The sequence below is a fragment of the Trichosurus vulpecula genome, chromosome 7 (genome assembly GCF_011100635.1).
Source record: "Trichosurus vulpecula isolate mTriVul1 chromosome 7, mTriVul1.pri, whole genome shotgun sequence".
In the NCBI taxonomy this organism is placed as follows: Eukaryota; Metazoa; Chordata; class Mammalia; order Diprotodontia; family Phalangeridae; genus Trichosurus; species Trichosurus vulpecula.
This window is the reverse complement of record NC_050579.1, coordinates 16,610,766-16,631,461: the sequence shown is the minus strand read 5'-3', so window position 1 is coordinate 16,631,461 and position 20,696 is coordinate 16,610,766. Positions and strand designations below refer to the sequence as shown.

Sequence of the window (20,696 nt, the reverse complement as noted above, 5' to 3'; positions counted from 1 at the left end):
CTTCTGGCTCTAAATCTGTGATGCCACAATCCCACAGAAGCAGGGCAGATATGGAGGAAACATGCATGTGTGTGCCAGGCACTATGCTAAACCCTTTAAAATATCTAGACAGCGAGCCGAACAGAACCAGAACATAATAAAGCGGAGCAGGAGTAGGAGAATATCCATTCTAAGATCCAGGTGGGGAATGGGTGTCTTAAAGGAGACAGAGGCTAAGGTCTATGACAGGTCTCATTTCCAATGGGCTCCTGCTCAGTGGAGAAGCCAGGAGAGGAAGGAAAGGGGGGGATCTAAGAAGTTCACTCTGGCCCTGAACAAGGGAATCTTCCTCACACGCGTTCAGGATGGAGTTGATCTACAAACCATTTCTCCTCCCAGCGAGCTTTTCAGCCCAAAATAGAACCACAGCGATTTTCCCCTGGCAACAGCTCCCACAAGGCCATGCCTAAAGTGCCACGAGCCTTTGTCAGGAGTAGTTGCCCTAGTATTTCCCTGCCTCGGCTCCACCAAGGCCAGCCCAAGCCACCCTTCATCTCTAGGCCCCCAAGCTCTCCAGCTTGTGGCAAAAATCCAAGCTATAAATACTCTAAGCCTTGATTTAGGTGCTCCGTGGATCTGTTTGGGAACAATAGAAAAAAATAAAAAACACTAGATGCCTCCCACATACATGGTGCTACGGGAATCAGAGAGCTAGGGTTGGAAAGGACATTAGAAGACACAAAGTCCAGTCAACTCATTTTATAGATGAGAAAATCGAGGTCCAAAAGCAAAAGAGCTTGCCCAGAGCAGAACCAGGATTTGAACAAGGTCCTAAGGTCATATTCTTAGGCAACATTTAGGCCAATTCTCTTATTCTACAAATGATGAAACAGGCTCAGAGAGGTTGATTAACTTGCCTAAGGTCACACAGGTAATAAGTAGCAGAGGTGGGATTTGATCCCATGTCAACACTGGGGGTGCCCTTCTTCTTGTCTGGGCTGCTTGGCTGTTTGTTCAAAGGGTTTGCATTCAATGGCAGTCAAGCCACTTCTTCTGATGAGGTAGAGGGCCACCAAGCCTTACCTTCTGTCCTTCTATCTTCCAGGCTTTGATCTATGACCCTGAAGTCATTCCCCAATTCACCCCTCCTCAAATGTCTCTTAAATTACTCAAGCAACCTAGGGACCACTGGGCCTTGCCATTCACCTTACTGCTAGAGCTTAGGATTTCCCACCTGCCCTGAAGCTAGACTTTCTTTTATATGTTTTATCTCCTCCAATTAGAGTATGAGTTCCTTGAGAGCCCAGACTCTCTAGTGTTTTTCCTTTGTAACTGCAGAGTTTAGCAAAGTGTTTGACATAAAGTAAACCCTTGGTAATTGCTTTTTCATTCATTATTCTTGTCTGCTGACTCCAGGCCCTGCCCTCTAGGTGCTTACAATCTAGTTGGAGAGAAAAGAAATATACAGCCCTTTTTAAAACCCTCCAGGTCAAAGGCAACATGTGCCTGGTGAAAGGTTACCGATATTCAGAGGACTGAGAGTTAGCTTCTGGCTGGGAGGGTCAAGACTTCAGGAGAGGGGACAGATTGAGCTGAGTCTCAAAAGATGGGTAGAATGTTAATAGATGCACAAGGCCCCCAAAAAGATGTCCTGGGCAGGAGGAGAAGCACGAGTGAATAATAACTCATGTTCCTACTGGAACATCTTCATCACAACCATTTGGTGAGGTAAGTAGGACAGGCATTGTCATTCCCATCTCACCAGAGTGGTAACTGAGGTTCTGAGAGCCTAAAGGATCTTAGTCATGAGATAGACCTCAAAAGGTGCCTGGTACAACCCAAGTACAACAGATGAAGACACTGAGGCCCCAGGATCGGAAGTTACTCATTGAAGGTCACGAAGCTGGTATCTGGGATAGGATTTGAACCCAGATCCTCTGAGTCCAAAGCCAGTGTTGTACCCTCTACATGAATCACGTGGTGCGGAAAGACGGAAGCATGTTCTGGAGAGCAGTGAGTTTGCTATAGTGGCAAGCTGGTTTAGGAGATTAAGTGGAAAGCAAGGCTGTAAAGGGAGGTTGGGGTCAGACTGTGGACGGCCTTGAGTGACAAGCTGAAGAGGTCAGATTTTATCATGTAGGTAATAGAGAGCCATCGAAGGTTTTTGAGAGAGACACGCTCAGGACTGAGCTTTAGGAAGATGAATCTGGAAGTAGTCCTTGAAGAAGGAAGAGAACAGGGTAAGGGACCATTTAAGATGTGTCACATGAGAAGACATCTCCCCTCACTTCGTTGTAGAGGTGGGGTACTATGGGTGTGGAACACTGCATACACTGCCACACTCCTTTGATATTCTGGTTAGTTTTGCTGTGTTTTTTCCTTCTTTATTCTTTGTTATGAAGAACAGCTCTTTGGGAGGGGAAGACAGGAGGGATGTGTTGAGAAATGAACCTGATGCATTTTTAAAAGGCTTTTGCAATGGCACAGGGATGAGGGGATAAGACCATGCTGGTGGCACCGGGAACGTTAGGGAGGCAGATAACAATACCTAGCATTTCTGTAGCATTTAAGGTTTCTAAAGCACTTCGTGTATATTATTTAATTTGATCCTCACAATTATAGGTGGTATTATTCTCCCCATTTTATAGGTGAAGAAACTGAGTCTGAGAAAAATGGAGTGTCTTGCTTAGGGTCTCATATCTGAGGGAGGATTTGAACTCAAGCCTTCCTGATTCCAAGGCCACTGCACCACATTGGAAATAGTTCAGAGGGCTGATTGATGGTTGATGAGCACAAAGCTCACTCTGATGTTTCTAATCTGAGCTCTCTTACCCAAAGCTCCCTTTCTACCTTCTTTAATACCTCCTCCATGCTTAACTATTTCTCTTTGGAATAGCAACCCTGAGGGTAGTCCCCTCCCACCTGGATTTTTTTTTCTTTTTCTTCTAATTAAAGGGACCATCCCTTGACTCACTTCTTAAAGAGGCCTATTCACTGAATGGGTGTTACCTCACTCTAAGTCAGTACCTGAAAAGACCTTAGCCTGAAAGGGCCAGGGTCTCGCCTGTCATCCTGGGTCATCTCTTCATCATCCCGATGAATATCTGGCCCCTGGACCCAGATGTCTCTGGAGGAGAAAGTGAGGCTGGTGACCTTGCACAGCCCTCCCTCACTCAAATCCAAGTCAACTGATGTCATGGTCCTCTTTGAGAATGAAGGACAAACACAACAACAAGTGACTTACTGAGCGGCCCATCAGACCCCTAGGCAGGAAGGAGAGGAAGAAAAGGCCTGCTCTTGGAAGCCAATTCAGGAATTCAGTAATTGAATGAATGAATGAATGAATGAATGAATGAATGAATGAAAAAGCATTTGGCGAATTCCTACTATGTACCAATGGCTGTGCGGGGTGCTAAGGCTGCAAAGACAAAAGTGAACCCCTTCCTGCCCTCCAGGAGTTTACATTCTAGTGGAACCATTGGGCATTCACTTCCAGCCCACTGGTGGTATTGACTCAACTCCTGTTTCTACCTACAGCCGTTGTCCTCACGCTTCCCAGTACTACCCCACATTCCCTCTGACTGTTCTCTGTGCACCATCTGTAGCAGCTGAGCTGGCCTCACTGCCCTTCTCCAAATGAGTCTCTATTTTCCCAAGTCGATGCTTTGGTTCTCGGAGGTCCCTCCACTTGGCATGTTCTCCCTGACTCCAACCCTTCTGGGCCAATTTCTACCCACCCATCAAAGTCCACTTCAAACTGCACCTTATTCCAAGGACATTTTGCCTCCCTTCTGTAAATGTGAGTTGTTGCTCCCAGATCTAACAAAGCTCAAGAATGAATGAAGCCACGTGGTCTAAGGATTGGGCAGAAGGCTCTAGTGCTTGGCAAAAAGGGCCAGAGGTCAACATAAGTTATGATAGATAGCTTCTCCCTGGCTTTTTATGCCTGCCTGGGAACATGAGGTGAGCTAGGCACTGCTGCTTCCTCTAAATTTGAATCATGGGATCCTGTAACTAGAGTTAGAATAGACCCCAGAGGCCATCTAATCCAAGTTCCACATTTTACAGATGAGGAAACTGAGGCACGGAGAGCCAATGTGACTTGCCCAAGGTCATGCAAGCAGCTGCGCTGGGATTTGATCTCAGGTCCTGTCTCCAAATCCAGCAGCTTCCCACGGTGACTGCTCACAGCCTCCTTTCTGCTCAGAGGAGATGGTTATGTCTCCATGGCAGATACCAGTATTGCTACCGAACTATAACTCAGTTCCACCCTAAAACTAAGAAGCCCTATTGTAGGATTGTCCAGATAATCACCTACTTATGCAGGGGCTATGCCCAGGCAAGGGTCTCTGAGGCCAAGAAAAGTGCAGCAGCCACAAGTAGCAGTGGCCAAGCAAATGCAGAAGAGGGAAGGGAGAGGTCCTAGATTTGGAGGAAGGGTGGAGGAGTGTGTGGAAAAAGTGCAGACCTTCCTCCAGTGATCCAGGCCTTGCCCTAGCAAACCCGACCCCTTTCCTCTTTCAGGAGGGCCCCACTTAACGGAGTACCACCCATCTAGAGATGCTCATATGTCCCTGGGAACCGGGCAGGTAGATTGCTTAACTCTTGTAACCCCATAGACTTTCTCATCGTTCATTACATATTTGTGGGATTGACATGAACATCGAACAGTGTGACTATGACTAGAGGGGAAGGAGAGAGGAATAAAAGAAATCCCTTGCCTTCAAGCGGCTTACAGTCTAGTAAGGGGGATAAGACATGTCCACTCATAGTCAAAAAACAGGAGAATGTGAAAGTATCAAAATCCAATTCGACGAATGTGTAATAGGCACTATGTGCAGTGTGCAGATTGGTTAGTAGGTGGAGGGCTGACCTTGGAGTCACAAGAACTGTGTTCAAATCCTGCCTCTCAGTCCCCATCCCCACCCCCAATAACCATTAAGACTAAGACAAGCCGCAGATCTGCATCACTGGAGATTCTTTATACTGATGAAATCAGAGGTCCAAACCAAAGAAAATTTCAAAAAGAAAAGTGTCCTAGGCCCTAGGGATCCAGGGAAAAGTTTACATTTTACCAGGGGAAATGATAGAGGATCATAGATAGAGTTGGCAGGGACTTCAAAGACCATCTGATCCGACACCTTCATTTTACAGTTGAGGAAATCGAAGCCCAGAGAGATTTCTCCAAGGTCACACAGTCTTTGCACAGACAGAGCCAGGATTTGAAACCAGGTCCTCTGGACCCAAATATAGCATTCTTCCCATGCCTTGTGTAAATAGAGAAGTACTAAAAAAAAAATGTACGTGATAAAACAATTTGGAGTCTGGATATGCTAACAACTGGGGGAACCAGGAAAGGCTTCTTTTCAAATGTGGCCCTTGAACCGAGGCTGCAAGCGGGGAGGAGACCCCCAAGAGCGGAAGGTGAGGAAGGAGGGCATTCCACACCTGGAGGGCAAGGGGATGGGAGAAGGGGGCCGGACAGCAAGTGGAACAGTTTAGCCGGACCGTGGCATCTGTAAGGAGGAGTAATGGACAATCAGCCTGAGGAAATAGACTGGGGCCACAATGGAAATGGAGGACAATGTATTTTATCTGGAGGCAAGAAGGAAGCTGGGAAGCCTATTGAGCAGGAGAATGAAACGGTCCGATTGGTTCTTCGGAAGCGTGGGCTTGGCAGCTGCTGGGAGGGGGGAGGGGAGAGGCTGAACGTAGGGAGACAACTCTGGGCTACCGTGTTCGGTTTGGAGTGCGGGCGGGTGGTGGGAAGAACAAAGAAAGAGAGTCCTTGGGGGCAGTAATCGGTGCCCTCTTAACCACGGCCCTGTCACCCGGGTGAAGGCAAAGGTCAGTGCAGAAGAGCCGGGGCCAGCCCGAGTCAATCAAGAAACATTTATTAAGCACCTACTGTGTGCCAGGCGTTGTGCCAAGAGTCTAGGGTGAGAAACCAGGTACTTCCGGAAGGCTCGCTGAATTGCCTTGAATCTAATTGGCTTTTCCGTATCCACTCTCGCCTCTCGTCATCCGTTATGTTTCCATCTCTTGTATCTTCCCCCTTAGAGTGTGAACTCCCGGTTTTAATTTGTATCTCCAGCGCATAATAAGTGCTTAATAAATGCTTTCTCACTCACTCCGTTCATTCAGTTCTTTCATTCACTCCCTTCTTCCTTCCTTCCTTCCTGTTGTGTGTTCTGAATCTAGGCTGGTTTAGACTCCAATTAGGCATGTTCCATGTGCCCTGCCCCCAACACTAAGGTGGGATACAATTGCGGGGGCTCACTGCTAATTGATCTCTTTTATTGCACATGGTGTTCTTGGAGTCAAGGCTTCCTGAACTCAGAGAGCAAAGTTAGCTACACCAAATAATACACCAATTAGTACTTTATCTTCGAGCCAAGAAAGCCAATTCTCTTTTTTTTTAATAAGACTGCTTGCTGAGAAGTCTTCTCTAATTAAGAGGAGCTGGGTAGAGATTTACCCCACCTGCAGGCACCTGCTCTCAGGCTCTCCCTTCTCCTTCAGCCTCCCAAGGTGTCTGGGAATTTGTCTCGGCTCCTTTGTTCTAAGGCAGGATGGCACAGCAGAAAGCTTTACTGGATTTGGAGCCAGAGGGTCTGGGTTCAAATTCTGCACCTGCCACTTACTGTGTGACCCTGGTCACTTCACTCATCTGGGCTTCAATTTCCTTAACTGTTAAATTAGGAAGTTGGACTAGAGGGACAGTCTGTAGGTTCTGTGACTTTTACTATGGTCCTTCCTTACCCACAGTTCCTCAAGAGAGAGCCTTCCCAGGCCTCCTCAGCTTCCTCAGAAGCCTCACTTGGGCCCAGTCCTGTACCCCCTTGCAGAAGCCTGGGTGTCCATGCATGGCAGCAACATATGCCGGCTCCAGAATCATTTCCTGGGAGCTCTCCCCACTTAGGCAGTTCTCTGTTCCCCACAGTAGCCTGGCAGGCCAGCAGCCAACCCCCAAACACAGAACTGTTTCGTGAAGCACAGTCTTAAACAGAATGCTCCCTCCCAGAACAAAAGGTAGGGATGGGGGGAAGAGCGGAGGGGGAAGATGACACTGCCAGCTCTCCTGCTTCTCCCACCTCCACCCTCATCCCAGCGGCGGGGGAGGGGAGACTTCAAAGACATGTGAGCTCAGCTTTCTGCTTCCCCAGAACAGGATTCGGCTGAGTATTTTATCACAGACTCCCCAGGCTGGAAGGCACCTCAGCAACCATCAAATCCACCCCATTCTTGACTAAAGACACCAGTGGTGGTCCAGCCTCTGGCCAAAGACCTCGAGGAAGGGCAGCTCATTCCCTCTGCAGGCAACCCCCTCCCCTTAAGGCCCGCTGTCAAGGTTAGGATTTCCTGCTGACCTCAAGCCTAAATCTGCCTCTTTGCAAGTTTCCTCTCAAGTCTGTCTTCTGAGACCAACAAAACAAATCTAGGCCTTTCTTCATGTGACAGCCAGCGTGCCCCAGCTCCCATCCCCCAGTCTTTTCTTCTCCAGGCTAAACTTGCCTAGGGTTTTCAACTGAGCTCTACTGGACATGGAATGAAAGATTAAAGTGTGTCTTCCTGTGTGTGAAAGCACAGTCTCTTTCCCCTTCATCCTATAGGAGAAGGGACAGCAGAAACCCCATGAAGGGCAAGACGTGGCCAATCACACTGAAGGCAAGGTGCCCTGGAACAGCTGGGACAATGTGCGGGGGCAGGGGCTGCTGCCACACACCTGTCATTCTGCAAAAGTTCAGGGCTGCCTCAGCTAGAGCAAGGGGTGGAGAGTGAGGTGGCAGAAGATGCTGCTGCTCCTGCCCATCACCTACACAACTGAGCAGCATCGGCCATGGCCTCTGGTGGGAGAGAAGAGGATGTGGTGGCTCCATTATCAAGATGGTGTGAGGCTGAGAGGATCCCAAAAATAACCAGGCCTGGGTAGAGTACTCATTGTTCTGCAGAGACAGACACTAGTGGATTCTCTTCCATACTTCTCTGCCTTTTCCCCATCCTTCCTCTCTCCTTCCTTCCCTCCCTGTCTTCTTCTCTGTCTCTCTGTTTCTGTCTCTCTTTCTCTGTCTCTCTGTTTCCCCCTTTCTCTTTTTTCTCCTCTCTTTCTCTGTCTCTGTCTTGTCAACTTTACCAAATCATTTCTCTTTAAGAGTTTATTTGTTCTTTGTTTCCAAAGAAACCAATTTCTACATGACAGCATGGTTGTTTATTGAAATACTGCGTTATGTATGTCTTCAGATAAGCTAAGGCATATGGATGGCAAGGTCCCCAGAGAAAGAGAAAACAGAAACAGAGATAGAGAGAGAGAGGCAAAGACAGAGGCAGACAGACATTTATAGCTGCTGGGAACATTCTCAGCATTGAGGGTTAGGAGCTAGCCAAAAAAGAGATTTTGTCGATTCATGTTTTATAACTTCCCAAAATCAGAGCAAGGCCAAGTGACGCTAGACCAAAGAATACCTACGCACAACTGAGACTGTGGCCATCCCTGTGGGAGAAGGGCTGGAGTTGGCTTCAGGAACCTATAGTCCCTTTTTTCTTTCCAAGCAGATTTGAAAGAAATCCTTCCCTCCAGGAGTGGAAGGCCATGACTAGAGCAAAAGCCACAACTAAATGGAGGACTTGGAAACACTAGGTGCCACCCACAGGAGTTTGGTGTCAGCCAAGAGGAAGTAATTAGGTCTGCTTATCAGCCCTTCATCTCCTACCCCAGATACTAATAGAAGCATTTAAACCCACTATTAGAAGCATTAGACCGTGATGCGGTGTTTCGGTCATTTCTCTCCTGGTGGAAAGGAAGCTAGTTGAGGGCCAGAACTGTGGTATGTTTTCTTTATATCCTCAGCATCTGTTGCAACAATGCAGCTAGCAGCTGTTGTGGGGGTGAAAGACCAACACAAGCCTAACAACAAGAATGCTGCCAGCACAGGTTCTTTTGATCCGCTTTACTAAGGAAAGTAGAGTTAAGGGGTTAACAATCTTACTTTAATCCAACATACACATATAAACTCACTTAATAAACTTAATAAATGCTTGTTTGACTTGATATTGACTTCCTTTTCAGCTTTGTTGTCTATTAGCCTGCTGGCCCCCAGAGACTTCAATTCCTGGGAAAATTCTAAGACAAATCATCAGAGATGGTTGCTGTTTCTAGAAAGGGAAACAAGTGATGAACAGCCAGCTTAGCTTCATTTAGAACTAGTCATGCCAGAAGGAAAAATTGTGTTTATAGTTTACCTAGATTTTAGCAAAGCTTTTATGAAGTATTTCATACTAAGCTAGCAACCTGAACTTCAGAGCAAATGCAAACAAGTTACAAACATACTCAATATAAACAGACCAGATCACAATTCATAGTTACCAAGAAACCATCAACATCTGGGTTGACGACCTGGGAGGCTCTTAGAGTAGCTGCCCAGAGTCCCATGCCAACACTCCTCCAGGAGTGAGAGCCTCAAGCACGCAGCTCTGTTCTCTGTTTTTATAAACTCTTTGGACGTCATCAGACGTCATCTGAACAGCCATGACTTAGGTGCCTACTATTGACTCTGGTCTTAGCAACTCCCTTTGGGGCCCTGGGGGCTTCTCACCTCTCTCAAACTAGCGAACTAGTTTGCTAACCAGCCTGGGGCTTTGCACCTAGTAAGACTCTATCAAAGACATTTAATTAATTTAGCATTCTAAAACAGTAAAAAAGTCCCAACTTAATTAATATTACAGCATCAAGCATGTGCTCTGCAGATAGTAGGTGCTTAATAAATGCCCATTTATTTGAATCAAAATGAATTGGAAAGAAATGAATTGAACCTTCTAGTCTCATTCTTATGTTAGTCATAGAAATTATTTTTTATTAAGAATTTCAAAATTAATGTCATAATAATTCCATGCTTTTCGGTGTCTTTTGACTGCTTCTCCTCACTCTCAGCACCATCCAGCCTTCGCTGGTATCGTTCCTCAGCCACCAGAGCTATGTCCCAACATCTGGGTTACCAAGGGTCACAAGGCTCCATATTGTTTGATGTCCTGATGGGCCCTGAAGCATTCCAGGGAAAAGGAGAGACCTGAGTAACTACAGCGGATACAATGTTACCCTTGGAGTCAGGAAGGCCTGAGCTTAAATCCTCCCTTAGACACTAATGAACCTTGTGGCCCTGGGCAAGTTATCTCAGCCTTGGTTTTCCCATCTGTAAAATGGGGAAAATGTGCTTACATCATAAGATTATTGTGAAGATCAAACGAGATGGCATATGAAGTGCCTTGCAAACCTTCAAACACTATATAAATCCTAGTTGTTTTTATTATTATGTTATTTAACCTTGAAGCAACAATACCAAGGTGTTGGGATCCACCCTTCTTCAGTGGATCTTTTTTGGACCATGGCTCCCAGTTAGTTGGTCTGGATCTGGCAATATGGTCGGGGAGCTCCAAGCATGGAGCTGTTGAGCCAGCCCTTCACTTGTCTCATTGGCTTCAGGGTCCCAGCAGAAAAGGGGTGTCCACCTGGCAAGGAATACTAAGCTTCCCCCGGTCTCCTGGGCTTTGACTGCTTTATGCAAGGCCTCCCGGTCAGAGGCATCCTTAGGGTACCTTCTCTTTAAACATCCACATCCTCTTACTTGTGCAAAATTATGGCCTTTTGTTGAGGAGTTAAGAGAACAAGGAAATGGTGAACAAATGGAAGCAGGGCCAGTAAGCTGCCTTCCTCTTTCTCTCTCCAAAAATAAAGTGACCCAATAGAAGGAGCAATGGATTGGGAGTCAGAGGATCTGAGCTCAAGTACTGCCACCTACTATGTGACCATGGGCAAAACATTTAACGACTCTGCGATTCTGTTTCCCAGATGTCAAATAAGAGGATTGGATTAGATTAGCCTCTGAAATCTCTTCCAGATTTAAATACATGACTCTACGATGCCCTCAGTTTGGGGACCACTTTCCCCTTTCCATCCTTTGGGGAGAACCAAGATGGTGCCCCGACGATGTTATACTGGACTTTAAACTTGCGGATTGGGTCTCTTCCCTTTTTCTCCTCATTTTCCATATCATATCTTGTCACACTTGACACCAAGGTATCATGGGAAGAGCCCTGGATAGGGAACTGGAGACCCAGATTCAAATGGCGTCTTCCATGACCTGTGCCACCCTGACCCTCGCTTGGCTGGTCTATAATATGAAGGGTTTGTTTTAAATGATTAAGGGAACCCTCACTCATTCTGACTCCTACGTCTCACATGAAGTGCCCACAATTGACTGGTTCATGACTTTATCAAAGCGAATTTCACAAATCCTTCCCATTCTAACACAGGCTAACCTGTTTCATCAGTATAGGGAATTCCCAGATGAGAAAAGTCCCTCTGCCAAGGCAGGTTGGTGTCTTCTCCGCAGCTTCGGTCTTTGTCCCTGCAGTGCTGATAGACTCAGCAACTTACCAGGATCACATAGATGGTATGTGTCAGAGTCAGGACTCAAACCCAGGTCTTGATATCTCTTGGTTGCCTCTCTCTCCACAACACCACTATTCTCTTTCTAATGTGGGGTGGGAAATGGAGTAACGCTAAGAAATAATCTCAGAGCCCCGATTTCTCTGGTCAAGACCTTCTGCATGTTTGCCTTAAAGGGTGCCAGCGAATGCCTGTCAATTGACTACAGGCAGGGCACCTTCTTTTCCCACTCCATCTTTTACCCCTATTGAGATAAGGTCCCAGTTGGAAAAGGGATTTGCCTAGGAGAAAGTTGCTTATGGGTGGCTCTTATTGGATTCAACAGTCATTTCCTGAGCAGCTACTTATTATGTGCAGAGCTTGGCACTGGCTGCTGGAAATGTAAAAAGGAATAAGACAGAGTCCCTGCCCTCAAGGAGCTGATAGTCTAAAAAGGGAGATAAGGGGGCGGCTAAGAGGCATAATCGATATAGCACTGGGCCTGGAGTCAGGAAGACTCATCTTCCTGAGTTCAAATCCAGCCTCAGACACTTACTAGCTGTGTGACCCTGGACAAGTCACTTTACCCTGTTTGCCTCAGTTTTCTCTTCTGTCAAATGAGTCGGAGAAGGAAATGGCAAACCACTCCAGTATCTCTGCCAAGAAAATCCCAAATGGGGTCATGAAGAGTCAGATGTGACTGAAAACAGGTGAACAAACAACAAATAAAAAGAATATGTACATAGATAAAGTATATATATATATATATATATACATACATATTTCTTAATATGGAGGGCCATCTGCCTTCCTTATATGCATATATATGCATGTGTGTCTATCTACATACATAAGCATAGAAGGAAAAGAGATGTTCCTATTCCTTTGCTAACTGGGACTCCAAACCAAGTCCCGTTTCCGTTCTTTACATGTCATAATAACCATGCTTTATGTTGAAGCGGTCATTAGCAGCTGGGCCCTGGTGGGCTGGCTGATTTGAATAAGCCCTAGGAGAGAGCCTGAAATAAGCCAAAACTAAGGTGCAGGAGGGGCCAAACACAAACCGTATTCAGGTAATTAGAGGAATCCACTCACAACTGGACCATGTTCAACTGCATAGAATTGAGGGCTTTTGGTATCAAACTTGGCACTCGGTAACATGAGTGAATATTCAAAGGAAGAAGAAGCCACGTTGGGATGGAAGCAATCATGAAAGCCTTTTTGGAGGAGGTGGTATGTGAGCTGAGCCTTGAAGGATGTGCAGGATTTCAACAAGTGGAACTAAGAGGAAAAGGGTAAAAATCCCTGTGTCCAAAATGGCAGAGAGTTCAAGCTGGAACCTTAGATGTTTTCTGGGCCAACACCCTCATTGAACAAAAGGCAGGAGTGAAAAACACATGGATAATGTTTGAGGAAAGATGAGGTGTTTCATTGGGATGGAGCACAGAGTATGTAAAGGGGAGATGTAGACAATTAGAGAAGGTATATTGAGGTATAATTGTGGGGGGGCCTTGAATGCCAGGCTAAGGAATCTAGACTTTATTCAGCAGGCAGTAGAGGGCCACTGCATGGTTTTTGAGTAGGGAGTGAACTGTCCTTTATTTCTTAAACTGGATCTACCATTTATTCATCAGTGTGGGGAGCTCCCAGTAAGGAAATTCCCCGCACCAATGCAGACCAGCAAGTGCTCTGAGCCCTGGAGTTTGGAAAGAATCCTGGAACTCTGGAAAGCTAAGTGGGTCACACCACCAGCCCGCTGTACATTAGCAAGATTAATTTGGCAAGTGGTCTGCAGGACGGATTGGGGTGTGTACCGATAGAAGCAGAAGGAACGGTTGGAAAGCCTTTGGAACAGGCTAGGGAGGAGTAACAAAGGCCTGACCTAGAGTGAAGATGGAAACCGAGGCTGCAGCTTGTCCCCTTCCTACCTTCCCATCTTTCTATGCATGATTCCTTTGTAAGGCCTCGGATCTTCTTGCAATTTCCCACTCGCTCCCCCATCTTCCATCTCCATCTCCTGTGTGTTTGCACTGGATGTCCCTAACGCCTGGAATGCTCTCCCTCCCTGCCTAACCACCTTATGTAACACCTGTCCCGTTTAAATCTGGCTACACTTACATTGATGCTGTATTTTTAAATTTCTTCTCTTTCCCTTTATGATTTATACTTATGTATGTATTTGTTGTCTCTCCTATCCAACTATGAGCACCTTGCAGGCAGGGGCAGGTCTTTTTTTGTGTGTGTCTTTGGGTCCCCAGTGACTGACTACAGTGCCTGACACATAATAGGCGATTAATTAATGCTTGTTGATTGATTTCAATACCTGATTTCCTTTAAGAATCAGCAGGAACAGTCATTGCCTTCTGCTTGAAACTTTTCCTGATTTCCAATCCCTCCTCCCACCATCCCCCTAGCTCCCTGTGGCCCTTCCTCTCCAAATCACTGTCTATGTGAAGTTCATATGCCCTGGGCTCACTATTCCAACCCACAGACCAGGAAAGAAACAAAACGATGATTCCTCCATCTGAACCTTCTACATGCACACTCGGTTCCACCCCAGCCAATTAAAAGGCTGGTCATTGCCATACAGTAGGCCCACAGGGAAAAAGTCTGGATGGCGGCTCTCCAAGTTCCTGAACCTGGGAGTTTATGCTGCATGCTCTAAGGACTGGGCCCTTGTGACCAGTATCCACGTTACAGTCATTTTGCATGTGTCCTCTCTCCCAATAGAAGGTAAGCACCTTGAGTGCAGGGACTAGTATCTCCAACCCTGCACAGTGTCATTGAGGCAAATGCCTCAACCCTCTGGGCCTCAATTTTCTACCACCATTGACAAAGGGCCAATGGGTCTGAGAGTCTGAGTGGAACAGGAATTCTGGGTTCCTTCGTGAAAGAAATGGAGGAGGCAGGTCAATGTCTAGCCAGGAAATGGGAAAAAAGGGAAGGACATTGGCAGGAAGGTTGGGGAAAGGCCACCTGGTGGGTCAGGGTCGGGCCCTCCAGTGCCCAGAGGGGCTCTGATTATTTAGAGGCTCTTGATGTAAACTATTACCCATGTAATCTCTGCTTCTCTTCCTCCATCCCCCATAACTGCCCATCAGCCACATCACTGTTCTGGAATGAGCAGGAGAAATAGAGGAGGCAATGAATGCATTTCTAAGTGTCTGATCCTATGATCTCATCTCCCATATGCCATCCTGTTCATTACTGGCGATGTTTCGCCCACCACCCTGTGATGTGGGTGCCAATGACTCGTAGTGTTTTACTAAGATGGAAACTCCAGATTCTCATCAATATATAGCTAGGTAATAAATACAACAGGGAGATGGCCCCGCCTGCCAAACCACATACTAAGTCATTAGTAGCTGAGCTAGAAGAGGATCCCAAGAGACCGGGTGTTCTGTTCTTTGTCTCTGCCCTAAGAGGTTAGTTATCAAGAATAGCCAGGCCAGAAAACATCCTGGCCCCCGGCTGCCATCCCAGAGATGGGACGGCAATGAAAACCCAATCCGGCACATACATGCCAAAAGAAGGTTTGCCACCTCCGCTCACAGAGGAAGCAGGGCACAATGGGACCCTGGGAGTAGAGACAAGAGAGCCGAACTCAGATCCTTCTTTGCTACTCACAGTCCATGTAACCTTGAGCAAGTTACTGAGCCTCTCTGCGCCTCAATTTCCTCATTTGTAGAAGGAGGGAAGGAGTCAGGCCAGATGACTTCTAAGGTCTTTTCCAGCTCAAAGTCTGTCTTTTTATGAGAGATTGTAACCTCTAGGTTTCCACCCAAGCAATGGGTAGAAAGTGAAGAGAGAAAGATTTAGGTTCGACGTGTGGAAAATCTTCCTAACCATTGGAGTGATCCAAAAATAGAATGGACAGCCTCAAGAAGTTGTGGGCTTACCCTCACTGGAGGCGATCCTAAAGTAGAGGCTAGATGATCATCCTATGGTATGGTATAGAGGGCGTTTTTGTATACCCCACAGCCTCCTCTTACAAGGGACTCCATCCTGGTCTGTAAATGTACCCTAGATTTAGATTTACCCATGGGGGGCTAAGAGTCTGACCCCAAAGAAGGTGGTCAGGTGCTCTGTCTGTCTGTCTGTCTCTCTGTCTCTGTCTTTCTCTCTCTCTGTCTCTTTCTCTCTCTCTGTCTCTCTCTCTCTCTGTCTCTCTCTGTCCCTCTCTCTCTCTCTCTCTCTCTCTCTCTCTCTCTCTCTCTGTACCTGTCTCTCTCTCTCTCTCTTTGTCTCTGTCTCTCTCTCTCTGTCTCTCTCTCTCTCTCTTTCCCCCCAAAATATGGATAATCAAATCCCTTCTAGAAAAAGTATTTATTTCCTCTACCATCTAAACTTCCGAAAACATCTCAGAGGCACACATGGACAGAAAGAGAGACATAAAACATCTCATTAGCCTATTAAACTCATTCTATGTCCAAGGAAGGCAAAGACAACTTGGTAGACCAGTTGCACAGATGTTTTCTATTTGCATTTAACTCAGCCCTGCACTGTCCAAACAACTCATCATGGCCATTTCTCCTGCCCATTTGGTCCTCAGTTTCTTCTTTCCTTCAACAGCAGGATCTTCCTGGAAATGGTAGAAGTTATCTCCAAGAACCTTCTCCACTCTGGTCATCAGATGTCTGACTGAATATCTGGATCTCTTGACCTATAAGGTTACCACTAAAATTAGAGATGTTTATTTCTTGGGATTACTGGTCCCATAGGATAGAAACAGGCAGAAGAGGGCAGTCAGGGACCTGAGGTCCCACCTTAGGCTAACCTAGACAAGCAGACAGATCTTCATTGCCACATGCTTCTTAAACAAGTCGGGTCAGGGGAAACAAACCTTCTCTCCCTCCTTGCTGGAAGTCCAGGAGAGAAAGCCCTGGAAAAGAGTTCCAAACAAGAGATGAGGGTCAATCCTCTTTGATTATTTCCACCTGATAACTGTGGGTATCCATCCCCCCACCCCCCGGCTCTGTCCTGGGCCCTCTTCTTCTTCTCTATTTGCTTGGTGACCTCATCAGCTCCCATGGATTCAACTGTCAGTCTCTAGGCAGAGGATTCTCACATCTATTTATCCAGTCATAATCTCTCTCTCTTGACTCCATTCTCACAGCTCCTAATGCCTCTCATACATGTCAAACTGGATGTCCCATAGAGATCTAGAACACAAGATGTCCCAGATTAAACTCATTATCTTCAGGCACACCCCAGACCCTCCCTTCTTCCTGACATCCCTATCTGGTCAGTGTTGTTACCATCATCCCCCCAGTCACCCAGGCTCACAACCTCAGTGTTCTCATTATCTCCCAGCTCTCCCCATACCCTCCTCCATAGCCAGCCTGGTGCCAAATCCTGTGGATTTTACCTTTGTAATATCTCTCATATTCTCCCCTTTCTTTCCTGACATTGGCACAGACCCTTACCACCTCACACCTGGTCTATTGGAACAGCCTCAAGGCTCCCCCTGCTCCAATCCATCCCCCACTCACTATGGAAGCGATCTTCCTAAAGTGCAGGTGTGACTGTGTCACTCTTATTCAGTAAACTCAGTGGCTCCCAAACACCAGGATCAAATGTAGAATCCTCTGTTTGGCTTTCAGAGCCCCCCATAGCATGGCCCTTTCCCATCTTGACCATCTTCTTACACCTTACTCTCTGGGTACATGCCACCACCCGGTAACTCTGACCTTGGGCTACTCCTCAAACAAGACACTCCATCTTGGGATTCTGTGCATCCCCATGCTTAGAATCGACTCCCTCCTCATCTCTTCGGCCTGACTTCCCTGGCTTCCCTGGCTTCCTTCAAGTCTCACTTGAAATCCTACTTTCTGCAAGAAGTCTCTCCTCAAACCCCTTAATCCCTCTGAGATTATCTCCAATTATCCAGTGGTTGCTAGCAAATTTTCTCCCCCTCTAATCCTCTCCCCTGGCCCCCACCTTAGATTGTAAACTACTTGAGGACAGGGACTGGTTTTTGTCTTTCTCTGTATCCTCTGCTCTTAGCACAATGCCTGACACATCCACTTAATAAATGCCTGTTGACTTGACCTCTCCTCCCTCCTCTCTCTTCTGCTCCTCCTTCCCTCCCTCTCTATCCTCTTCTCTCCTTCCTTTCATCTCCTTTGTTTTCTCCTGTCCTCTTCCTTCTCCTCCCTCTTTTCCCTCCTCTCTCTCTAATCCTCTCCTGTCCTCCCCTCTCCCCTCCTCCTTTCCTCTCCCTCTCTCCTCCCCTCTCCCGCCTTCTTCCCTCTCTCTCTTCAATGTGTCCTTGAATATTAAGGTAGTACCTGAATGTCACAGTAAGTTCCTCCAAATGCTGATTCAAATCTCTTTGTTCAGTTTTGTTCAAAGGGAAACTAATTAAATTACTGGAGGTTTAGACATTCATTGTTCACTGGCTCAGAATTCCTCCAGAGAGCCAAAGGCTTTCTACTAAACAAGCTTTTCTCCTTTCGTGATTTCTTATAATGATGGGAGTTTCTCAAGCCACTGGGGGTGGGGGTGGAGGGTACAAGGGGGGAGAGGACAGAAGAACTGGGAAAAAGAGAAAGAAAAGGCAAGTGAAAGGAAAGGAGGAAGGTTCCCTAGTGATCACCCCAAAATGCCCATCAAACATTAATTGGTCAATCAGAAGATTGCGCCAACGTTGATGTTTCTGCGGTCAGCATGATAATTTTTTTCAACTATCTTCATTAAGTTTAACTATCTTTATTAAGAACTCTTGGTCTAGCTATCAAGGAAGTATTGTTTGTTTGGTTTTTAATCAGTAAAAGAAAGGCAAACACAGGCATTGTCTGGCTAATCAAACCCCAATTCACTTCCCCTTCCTTGGCAGCCACTAACTACTGTGGCCTTGATAAATCAACCATTAGAACGGAAGCTGATGGACCCTAGGGGACTCGGCATTGCACCTTCTCACCGTCATGGGGTCTCCCCAAGCTGGACCCAGGCAGGACTGGGGTTGAGCACTGGGGTCAGTGCTAAGGGAGCTGGACCCCCCACAGGAAGGGTCTTTGATCTCATTGGCTGATTATACCCTCAGTAACACCTTACCTGGTGTAGCCCATAGACCCATTCCCATTAGTAGTTCCTGAGGTACAACCTCCATCCAAGCCCCACATGTAGGTGTTTAACAATGATGGACAACATGCCCCAAATACTCCCTGGGCTACCCTTCCCAATGCCTTTCTTCACCCTGTTCCCTGAGGCTAAAAAGTCCTCCCTCCTCATCTTCTCCTATTGGATTCCAACCTATACTTTAAAATATAATTCAAATGCTACCCCCTCCAGGAAGGCCTCTCTGACTCCACCGTCAGTCACTGGGGAGGAGGAACGGTGTCACTGTATGCAGCATGCACAGCATAGAAACTTTTAAGGAATTTTCCTGCTCTCTTGCTTTGGGCTCAGAGTTCCAGAAGGAGTCAGACTGTAAGGTTCCTGACACCAACCCTCAACTCCAATAATGCTCTCACAAGGAATACGTTCTAGCACGATGCAACTCCGAGGAAGTCTGTGAAGAAGGAAGGCTTCCAGATGCATACGGGATGCATATGTGAAGGTTGCTAGCCATCCTAGTAATCCTACTCAGAAGAGTCTTCTCTGTTTCTCTTTTTTCCAGGGCATTCTTAGTGATACAGTTCAGGTGGTGCTACTATACAACACAAGGACTTTTCTGATCAATCAATCAACCCACAAGCATTTATTCTTAAGTGCCTACTGTGTGCTAAGGGGCACATAATATATTGAGTGCTGGAGCTGGAGTCGGGAAGACTCATCTTCCTAAGTTCAAATCTGGCCTCAGACACTAGCTGTGTGACCTCGGGCAAGTCACTGCACCTGTTTGCCTCAGTTTCCTCATCGGTAAAACGAACTGGAGAAGGAAATGGCAAACTATTCCACTATCTCTGCCAAAAAAAAAAAAAAAACAAACGAAAAAACCACAAAAAGATGGACGCTTCTGAAACGACTGAACTTTGTGCTCAATGCTAGAGATTCAAAGACAAAATGACAGCCCTCAAGGAGTTTACAATCCAACCAACTGCCTGGTTGCTAGTCCTCCCACCCCACCAAAAAACTTTTTGTATGTATTGTATTATGACTTTTCTGAATACATCTCTAGCACATAGTAGGTACTTACTAAGTGCTGGTCAATTAATTGATTGATAAAATGTTGAGTTAAAATCTAAAAATATAAGAGAACAAGAAAAATTTTCTGCCGGAGAGGCAAAGAGGCTTTGATGGACTCTGGTTGGCAATCCTGGGACAAGATCCCTTGGGATAGACAGTCTTCCGTTCCAATGGCCCATGGTCTATTCCGGTTGTACTTTGACATTGACATTAATCTCCCTATGCCTTCACACATTTCCTAGGTCTCCCTCCCCTCATCTCCATTTCTTTGAATCCCTACCTCCATTCAAAGCTCTGTTCAAATGTCTCCTAAATAAGGCCTTTCTCCAACCTCCCAATTATTAGTGCTCTCCACTCTACCACCCTCCCAAAAAATGAGGTATTTTGTGTTTACATAGTATATTTATGTTTACTTAACTGCTTTTTTTCTCTAAGTAGAATGTAAGTTCCTTAGGGGAGAAAACTGTTTTGTTTCCATCTTTCTATCTCCAGTACCTGCCATGGTGCCTGGTTCCACAGATGCTTAATATGCTTGCTTAATGAACCAATAGAATGTAAGCTCTTTACAGGCAAGAAAGATTATGGTTTTGCCTTTGCTTCTCCAGTGCCTAGGATGTTGCCTGACACATAGTTGACATTTAATTGAATGTTGAATTGATGTTTTGACACTTTCATGTTCCATAGATTTCAGTGACCATCTTCTAGAAGTGGTAGGACTGGAAGGAGCCATGGAGATGGGGCAAATCTACACTGGACTGAAGAGTGCTGGGAAGAGACTAGCTCAATGCACCTCTGTTACTATCAGGTATTTGGCCCCATTGCTCAGCAGGGGAGTTCCACTTCCTACAAAGGACTTGCTGATTAGAACAGAGAAATCTTGGGAGGGTGGAGGAGACGAGGGTGTCGTTTCCATCTATCCTAGTTAATATAAATAAAGAAAACACTGGAAGCTCCATGAGGGCCAGCATTGTGTTAGAAATTGTTCAACAAATTCTTGAGGAATAAGTGAAAAACAAGGAAAAAGAAGGAAACCACGGAGGGATAGCCCCCTGACCATAATTCCTGCATGGGATCTAGCCCTCCAAAAATGACTGACTCTCTCTCTCTCTCTCTCTCTCTCTCTCTCTCTCTCTCTCTCTCTCTCTCTCTCTCTCTCTCTCCCCCC

At 46.3% G+C, this 20,696-nt stretch overlaps 1 protein-coding gene across 1 annotated transcript in view; it reads left to right on the top strand.

The window, feature by feature from the left end:
- DGKG (diacylglycerol kinase gamma) overlaps nt 1-20,696 on the top strand; it is a 229,009-nt gene that overhangs the window by 202,419 nt on the left and 5,894 nt on the right. The window contains exon 29 of the mRNA XM_036768121.1: nt 20,216-20,336. Within this exon, the coding sequence (XP_036624016.1) occupies nt 20,216-20,336 (121 nt within the window). The remainder of the gene's footprint in view (nt 1-20,215; nt 20,337-20,696) is intronic.